A 9,365-nucleotide genomic window follows, 5' to 3' on the forward strand; every position below is an offset into this window, starting at 1 on the left:
GTCTCCTCTGCACTGAAGGCTTCGTGCTGGAGCTCCCACCTGACCCAGGACGTGCTCTGGGACACAGTAGGGCACTGGCACTGTGAGATCCATGTCTCAGGAATGAAGAACATTAACAGCTGCTGGCATAAAGTGACACAGCCTCTCAGAGCTGCCACGAAAACTGTCATCTCAAGGGCAAAACCTGATGTATTGCAATGAGGTTCATGACAAAAATATAAAGCCTTACATCATTTCAGCTCCTAAAAAAGGGCCTTGGCCAAAGCAAAGTAATGTTTGCAGGTTGCCAGCAGTGCCTTTTATGTTTACATAGTACACTGCATGATCATCATGCACAGAAGAAAATTTCCAGAAGTATTTCTCATGGCTCAATACCATGCAGTGACCTCTAGACAGGTGTTTGCAGAGCTCCTGTACCCTCCTGGGCCAGACCCTTGGCAAACTGGCAAAATGTTGCTGTATGTGGGGAAAGTAGGAGATTTAAAACAGCTGAAGAGCTGCACAGTAATTTCTTGAAGTTAGAACTGATGCCTATTTCTATGGGAAGGAGTCATTTACATCATGGTTACACACACAGATGCAGGGGTGCTAATGCCAACATTTGCATCCTTCACGTGTAGCATTCACACCACACCTGTCACACAGAGCTGTCTCTGGGTGAGTGCTTAATGTTGAATAAATAGTGCAGAAATAGGATTGTATCACATCCAAACACTTCCCTCCACCTCTCCCCCAGCCAACCTCATGGACTGTGCAGTTCCTCAGGGTTCACTGCCTCAGCCAGGAGCTCGAGGTCTGGCTGAGTCTGACAGTCTTTCTAAGGCTCATACCTGGACTTCTGTGTAGCCTGACAGGTGCTGTGAGTGCTCCTTAGTTTCTGACACAAAATCAGCACTTCTGTGATGTTGGGACTTCTGATCATGGTGGCCATCCCTTCTCCTGGCTTCTGTGTCAAACAAGACATTGTTTAGCCTCTCGAGATACTCCTCCAGCTCTTCCTGGGTGTGCTCCAGCTGTTTGCCCACATTACTGGGGGAAAAGGAAGATGGTGGGGAGGGTTTGCTTTCCCTGTCCTTCCTGGCCTCTTCCAGATGTGGGTTTTGCTTCATGAGAACAAGCACGATGATCATCAGGATCAGGCAGAGATAAACAACCCAGACCTCTTCCATCTTGGTGGGGAGGTATCAGGAGCTGCTCGTACCGGCTGATGCACTCACAGGGAAGAAGCCAAAAATGGACCAAACCCAGCCAGGGGTCAGCAATCCCCAGCTGCCAGTGCCCACGGGAGGACTGGTGCCAGTAATCAAACCACTGCGGGAAGGGATGTCAGACCTGGGTTTTCCAAAGCAGCGTCTTACAAACCTTCTGCAGTCCTAAACATGAAAGCAGCACAAACAGCGAGCAGCAAAAAAATCTTAGGCAACAGAAAGACACAAGATCATCTGTCACAGCTTCATATGATCTTAAAATAGCAGTATCTCCTCTTTTTCTTGCTATGGAGCTGCAGGGTCAATGCTCCTCACTCTTCAACCTTCAGTTACGGTGTTCCGGTTGCTGTGTTGCTTGAACTACTAAGCTTTTCTTTCTAATTCAAAGAAAAGATAAATTAGGATTGGGGTCTTCCTACCCAAACGAAGATAATATTTTATCCTTTAGGGGTGATTAGTTGCTGAGCCCACCCTCAGCACTCTTTAAGTGAGACAAGGTAATATCAGTCACCTGAGTTACAGGATCAGTAGGACCAACTTGTTGGCTTTCTGTCTTTGCTGGTCTTGGGAGAGGGAGTCCCCCTAGAAGTGGCTGCTGAGACTCTGGAGATAATTCCAGCTGCACTTTGTGGGGATCCCTTGGAAATCCTTGGGCTGCTCCTTGGTAACTCTGCCCCCCAATTACTCAAAGAGGGGCGGCCCAAGGATCAATAAATGCATTTCCACTGACCCAGCCCAGGAGAAGGGGTTGGACAAACGTACTGATTAATGCCCAGCATCCAGGATAACAGCCAAAATGCCAGCAGGGACGGGAGGGGGGAGGCTGGCCATTCCACTTGGAGGCAGGGTCTGTTTGGAATGGGATTGCTTTTCCTAACCTTTGCTCAGGGAATCTATTTACAGAGGAGGGTGCCAAGCCAAAAAGGACCAGAGATCACGCCCAGGTTTCTGCTGCCTCTATGTCGAAACATTCTTGGCCTCACCCTGCCACAGAAATAACCCTAAAATCCTTCACTGTGCTCCCCAAAGTGAGACGTTTGCCCTGCTTTACTGCAGTGGATGGTCTGAGACAGCTCACAGCGTTCCTTGACCCTGCTACTCATTTTAGAAGCTGCTCCTCAGCTTTTAGTTTTTCGAGATCGATGCTATGCAGCAAGTTTGGCTCTAGAGGCACTGTGGTACTTCACATTCCCTGTTGCCTTGTCTTTTAACTCACCCCTGAGGTCTCAGCCGTGCTGGAAGCTCCTGTAAGCAGTTTGCAGCCCACAAGCCTGGGCCTGGCACTGCTGCCCGACATTTAGGTGGGCAGTCACCAAAGAGACACAGGATCCCAAATCCAGACACAGGATCCCAAATCCAGTCACCCTGCTGGCACCAAACTCAAATGCCCAAAGGCACAAAGCTGAGGAGAGGATGCAGAGATAGATAACTGAGCTCGATTTTCTACTAAAACTGAGCTACATTTCCTCAAAGCAAGAACAGTGGAACAAAGATGTCCAGGCAGATGAGAATATCTCCCTTCTCCCTCACTGCTGCACATCATTAATGCCTTGGGGCGTGGAACAAACCTCCAGCCACGGGTAATACAGTCACTAGCAGAGCAAAGCCCTGACCTAAACCTGGCACTGCTGCAACAAGAGACATCACTGGAACCCTAATCAGCACTGAAATCCTAAAGAAATACTAAAAGGGGAAAACACCATTAAAAAAAAAAAAACACAAAAAAACTCATTAAGACTGCACTGTGGACCCTCTAAAGGGGAAAGGATTGGTTGGAGCAGCCCAGAGCACTCTTTAACTCCGAATAACATGGCTTGTTTCCTTTCAACAAATGTAACAGAGACAAACAGCAGAGGCACTTCAAGCATGGCAAAGCTTAAAAATGAAGTATAGACTGCTGTAGTTTCAGATGCAAAATACCACAGTGTTGCCAGTTCAACACAAAATCATTAGTGAAGTAACTTGGGCACATCTGTAAAACTCAGGAGGCGTCACCTTGGCTATGAAAACCGGGAGTGGACAGAGAGAAGCAAAATGCTTTGCCCAAGATCCCCATGGCTGACTTGTGGAATGACTGGAATGGCACTCAGGGAGATGAGGGATCACCTTGATGAACATTTGCCTTCCCACATACACATGTGTAAGCCCTGCAATAACAAAGCACAGGAGAAAGAACACAGGTTGGCTTTGGAGGTCAGCATTATCCAGACCTCTGGAAACCCACAGGAGCTGTTCTCGGATCAGAATGCATTTTTCTCTGACCTCTTTTTATCTGAAGATAAACTGCTGGATCAGGTTACACCAAACACACACCTCATTGGTATCTTTACTCTGATTGTGAACGCCTAAGGAACAGCACAAGCACGGGGCAATTATATAAGAATGCTTCCCAGAATACTCCTGCAGCCTTCTGCAGCAAGGATTTTGTAATGTTTTAGCAGCTCTAGCTTTACCTGAGACAGGACAAGGGAAAAAAATAACCATTTCCCAGACATCTGCTGCACAACCAGCCAGGAAAGCAAACAGCTGTAGTTCCAAGGTCAAGGAAAGATGCTCTTTAGTCTCAGTAAATGGCATGAAAACACTAAAAGTTTGATAAGGACGCAGCTTTTGTATATTTAATATAAAATCCTGGAAATCAGAACTAAAAAAAACTGTCTAAGGCTGTTCCACACAGTTAAAGCTGTGCTCCTTTGCAAATAAAACTGATTTCTAGTTTTTACCCACTGACTTCTAGAAGACACAAAGTCATCTCTGCATATTTTTGCCTGTAATGCATGTTATCCAGATTCAGTTTCCCAGACAGGAATTCTTTAAAATACTCTTTAAAAAAAAATAAAAATTCTCACAGATGCCACCGCCTGCGTCAGGGCTTAGTAATAAAATTAATTTTTTGGAGCCAACATCAGGTTTTTTAAAGTCTTTGCCAGCCAATATTTTCCACCATCTCAGCTGCTCTCAGCACTCCCTGGAATCTGCCCACACTCCCATTTCTCACTTCTCACACAGACTGACTGGGCCATAAAAGGGAGTGAAGCACTGCTCCCCAGGGACACCTGATACCACGGAGCCTTTTACAGCACTTCTCTTCCTTCAGCTTTTTCAGGCTTGGTGGGAAGATTTTCTGTAGGAACACAGGAGATGGGTTCAGTGACTGAAGTAGTACGGAAACACTAGAGACACACATTCAAAAAGCCAAAATTTAATACAAATCAAATAGAAGAGAGTCTTTGGGCTCTGACAGTTCATTTCACCACCACCCAAGGTTGGCACGCAGCTGATTTTACCTGAGTCACTGGTGGTTGTAACTGGACTCCTTACAAAGTAAACCTGATTTAAGAACTGATTGTACACCCTTCCTAGCTGGCCAGAACCTGGCTCCAGCAACAAAACCCCTTCCCTCTCTGGAAACAACTGTCCTTACATCCCTTGGCTGGATTAAATCAGCATTTGCCGTTTTATTCTAAGTCTGTACCTGCCACTGAAAGAGATGAATCAGCAAAAATGGTTCTCACTCACTCTCCCCCCAGACCCTGAGCTCCACTCCCTCCATGTCAGCGATGGCATTGCTGCTGTTTGCTGATGTCAGAAGGTGCATTCACAGACTCATGGAGTGGAAGCATCCAAATACCCACTGCTGGATCTTCACAAAAGCTGGAGCTTCTTTCCAAACCATTCCCCTCTGTGTGCTAGGAAAGCTCTATTTAAAAGCCGCAGGAGAATGGGAAAATCTCATGGTGTAAAAGACAGATTTTACAGTTCATGTCAATTCCACAGGAAGAAAACCAGCTCCTTTCACTGCTGACCCTTTCAAGGGTGCCTCTCTACAGTGTGAGCACAGAGGAGCGCTATGATGGCTGAGTCCTGGGGTCATATGGATCTGGTTTAAACTTCTAGATAAGGCACTCTGGAACAGGATCCAGAGAACCACTGGTGCCATTGCCTGGTGCACAGCACCTCTCCACTGTTCTGCAGTTTACAGATCTGGCACAGAGGTTTTCTGCCATGGTTTTAGTCTAAGACACTTTCCTAGAAGAAATTAAAGCGAAATTCTTCTTTGGAAGCTGTGTCATTGAATAAGCCTGCATAAAGTGCCCTGGGGGCCTCTGAAGGGGATCCTGCTGAACCCTGGCCTTTCCTGCAAGCTCCCGAGCACTTCCGGACGAACTGGCCGTTCTTCTTAAGGATGTTTCCCTTCACCTCCACGATCCTGGCAGCCTTTGCAGCTTAAAGAGGGGAGAAAAGAGCCGTTACAAGTGTAGAGTGATCACCCCACTCTGCAAAGCAATCCGCAGGGCAGGAGCGAGTGCCTTTCTTCTTCTTCTCCTCACCATGAGAAGTTCTCCTACCTGTTTCCATGAGCTTCAGCTCCCTGCACAGCTCCTCCTGCATCTTCTTCCTGTAGTCTCCAAACATAGCTCTCATGAGCTGACGCTTCTTCACCAGGGGAGCCTTGTCACTGCGCAGCGTCCTGATGGCCCGCAGAGCGTCCTCAGCTGCAGCAAAGGAGGAACACCACACAGCTTAAGGCTTCCTGCCCCTGCATTCCTGCCAGCCCTTCCCACAGGAGACAGCTTGCCTGTCCTTGAATGCCTACCCTGCTTTGCAGTGGGTTTCTGTGTCTTCAAGCCAAGTTCCAGCTGTCGCACACACCAGTCCAGCTCCCTCTGCAGCTGCTCCTCTGACTGCCATCAGTGTGGGGCACAGGGAGCAAGAGGAAATAAGTCACCCAAAAATTAAAGCAGCAGTTGCTACATGAGATAAAAGGGAACTGCATAAAGTCAGGACTATTCTCACCATCACGTGCTGGTGATCAGTTTACAGACTCCATGACATTTTCCCTCTAGTGTTTTTCATCAGATAAACTAAGAGCACTGCACAAATGTACAAATGTTTAGCTGCAACTCACTGCCTCTATTTGAAGGGTTTAATATGTGGCTGCCATTCAGAGGATGTTGTTTTCTGGAAAGCTGTTCAGTGCCTTTCCTCTGAAAGAAGCTGTCAAATACACTCACAGATGGGAGAAATGAGCATTAACAACAAAAAAACCCTGCCCCCAGACCTGCATAAAATCAAAAAAAAAGTGAACAACGGACAAATTTGTCAGCTCCTGTGTGCTTGCTAAACCAGAAATACATGAGGAGAAAGAAGCTAAAGCCCATGGAGATGGAGGAAGCCAAGTCCCATCAAGCAAAGCCAGCTGGCTAACTCAGCAGTGGGAAGGAAAACAGGGCTGCACCCTGGGACTGAAGCAATTGGTAACTGTTATGTACATGTAAACACAAAAGCCCTCACCTACAACAGTCTCCTTCCAAAGGAATGGAAGGACTTTACCTCACTCACCTTCCAGTCTTCCTACCTCCCCTGAACTCAGCAGTGTTTATGGGTAGGATGGAATGTTCCAGAGGCAAGTGAGCACTCAGTGCAACTTCCTTGTACAATACTAAGAAAAGGAAGGTTTTGTGCAATCTTCTATTCCAGTATTGCTCAGCTGGCACTGTTTGATAGTAATACCTACACCAGTGCTGAGAAGTAAAATAAAATTAAGACCCAGACCCTCCTCAGAACAGAAAACCTCAGGGTGTGCCTTAATGGTGTGTTGACACATAACTTGCAACCTCAGTAGATTTCTGGGCCGTGCCCTACAGTGAGAACCTTCTGGGAAGCTCCTTGAGCTCCACCCCAGACCCCTGGCTACACCAGGAGGCAGCTCTGTGCCTTGGCTTTGCTATTGCACTATGTGAGCAACTCATCCTGCCTGGCAACAGGACCAGGGCCGGGTTCAGCACCCACAGGCACTGACTGAGGGCAGTTACCTCCATTTCTTATTTTCCTTTTCTTAAGAAAACATGGCATCCATCTCCCCAGGATTAGCTGTCACAAGCCTAAACATGAAATGTTTCAGCACAAGTCTGAAGGACAGTTAACTCCCTTTCCACTAGCCAGGTTCCTCAGCTGTGCAGCAGAGAATGCAAACAGCTGCTGGAAGAAGTAAGCAGCTCTCATCTCAAGGCAGCATGCTAACTGTTCATTTGTGCAAAGAGATAAAGTGCCTCTTTAGCTTAAGGGTTTCTAAATTATGGGATCTCATCAATATTTAACTACCTGAGAGGTCTTCTCATCCTGATGGGAAGTATTTGTATTTTGACAGCTCTTAGCTTCTGTCTTTGCTTTCCTGCTTGTCTCAGTTTCCTCTGTCTCCTTTTTACTGACAGGTGGTTTTTGTTTCTTCTTCTTTTTCTTCTTCTGGGCAGCTCCATCTCCTGCTGATTTTGCTGTCGCTGCCTCATCTGCAGGAGCAGTCTCTGCTTGGGGGATCTTTGATGTGACATGGTTTCTGTCCTCTCTGGATGCACTCCCTGCAGCCTGACTCCCCTCAGGGTCCCGCACGGCTGCAGCCGGTTCAGCAGGCAGTGAAGGGTCTGTGTGTTGGCTTGATGGAAGTAGCTGGAGCTGAGGACAGTCTTCATCTGGGATGGCAAAGTTGAAAGCAAACTTGGGTTCTTGTCCAGAGGCAGCAAAGCTCAAGGCTCCGTTGCAGCTCTCCTGCTCGGTGGCTGTGACAGCTCCACTGTCACCAGGGTCTGCTCCCGGGTCAGTCTCGGAAAGCGTAAAATCAAATCGGAAGCTGCTGCCAGATGATGTGAACAGCTCTGGCTTCGCCTCAGGGCTTGGGTCAGATAGTTTCACACCATCTGCAGCCTGTCCACTGCTTGGCTGCACTTCCAGAGCACCAGGTTTCACGCCTAGAAAAGACAAAGAATATGGTTTCTATCGACACACCAGCTTCCTACCACGGGGATGCCACTGCAGCTCCCTCTCTAAGACACTGCCCAGAGAAGTGACTCAATCAAAAGCTGCAACCTAAGAAATCTACAGAGAAGAATCAAATCTCACCATCCCCTGAGGGACATCTCAAGCTCACCTGCTTTCTCCATACTCTCCTGATCCTCAGCCATCCTGAGACGATAATCCCCAATCACTCATCCCTTGTTACTTCTTTGCAAGAGGAGTCTCAGGGGAGCACAGGGCCTTGAGAATGTGCTGAGTCTCCTCTACTGCACTCAGAAGAAATTCAAGAGAGACAAGAAACAGGTTATGCTGGGCCTTAAAATCCTCACTGTGGGATGCTGATGACTGAGTCTTCTCTGAACGTGCTCTGTATTGATATCACCTCTGACTAATCCACAACTGGCATTCAGCTGAGAGGGAACTCCAAGTGCTTCCAGAAGATGAAATATTGTGAAAGGTTCTTGGCAGGGGGGAGAGGGGGGATCTAACTGGAAAAAATCTTAGTAAAAGCAGGACTGAAAAGCAGGACTCTTGCTTGGCTCTCATACAAACCAGTCTGATCACAAGAAGTATCCACATTTTTCTGTGTCAGAGCAAATTCTCTCAAAAACACAGCTGTTCTGTGACAGTGGTCCCCAAGACCTCGGTTTGGGTACCCTACACGTGGTCTGTAGTGTTTGTCTCACTCATTTCCAGCCCCAAGACAGCCTGATGTACTGCTGATGTACCGATTCCACCAGTACTGCGGAATGGGCACATCCCACCTCTCCTGGCTGCAGTGCCTGACCAGCTCTGGGGGAAGAACCTTCTCCTGATAATATCCAGCCTAACCCTCCCCTGACACAGCTCCAGCCGGTCCCTGGGTGCTGTCCCTGGTCACACAGACCAGAGATGGGAGCTGCCCCTCATGGGGAAGCTGCAGACCCTGATTAGGTCTCCTCTCAGTCTCCTCTTTTCTAGCTGAACAGACCAAGTGCCCCCAGCAGCTCCTCCTGTGGCTTCCCCTCCAGACCCTTCACCATCCTCGTGTCCCTCCTTTGGACACTCTCTAACAGCTTTAGATCTTTTTTATACTGCAGCACCCAAAAATGCCAAAAATTGCAGGTGAGGCCGCCCCAGTGCAGAGCAGAGTGGGACAATCCCCTCCCTCACCCAGGTGGCAATGCTGGCCATGATGTCCCCTAGGACATGGTGGGACAGAAGCGGGATGTCTCTTCACAGCACTTGGGTGTCCGGGTCTGAGCACATGTGCAGCCCTTTTTCAAGGGGCTGGTCTGGTTGCAGTCCAGGATCTCATGCAGACACTGCTGCAGCCAGATAACTCATGGATCCAGCCCCCAAATTCCTGGCTACAGCTTGGATCTG

The 9,365-nt window shown here is 48.1% G+C and overlaps 1 protein-coding gene across 3 annotated transcripts in view; it reads right to left on the reverse strand.

The window, feature by feature from the left end:
* Positions 1-4,394: 4,394 nt before the first annotated feature.
* The window catches only part of LOC114067355 (UPF0488 protein C8orf33 homolog), a 7,581-nt gene continuing 2,610 nt past the window's right edge, over positions 4,395-9,365 (reverse strand). For all 3 annotated transcript variants that reach the window (XM_027902728.1, XM_027902729.1, XM_027902727.1), the window contains 5 exons: positions 8,134-8,266; positions 7,314-7,954; positions 5,806-5,893; positions 5,558-5,704; positions 4,395-5,434 (listed from right to left, as the gene is read on the reverse strand). In XM_027902728.1, the coding sequence (XP_027758529.1) occupies positions 5,238-5,434; positions 5,558-5,704; positions 5,806-5,893; positions 7,314-7,954; positions 8,134-8,167 (1,107 nt within the window). In that variant the 5' untranslated portion in view covers positions 8,168-8,266 and the 3' untranslated portion in view covers positions 4,395-5,237. The remainder of the gene's footprint in view (positions 5,435-5,557; positions 5,705-5,805; positions 5,894-7,313; positions 7,955-8,133; positions 8,267-9,365) is intronic.

The sequence above is a fragment of the Empidonax traillii genome, unplaced genomic scaffold (assembly GCF_003031625.1).
Source record: "Empidonax traillii isolate 1590-97213 ecotype Southwest subspecies unplaced genomic scaffold, ASM303162v1 scaffold903:size462939, whole genome shotgun sequence".
Classification (NCBI taxonomy): domain Eukaryota; kingdom Metazoa; phylum Chordata; class Aves; order Passeriformes; family Tyrannidae; genus Empidonax; species Empidonax traillii.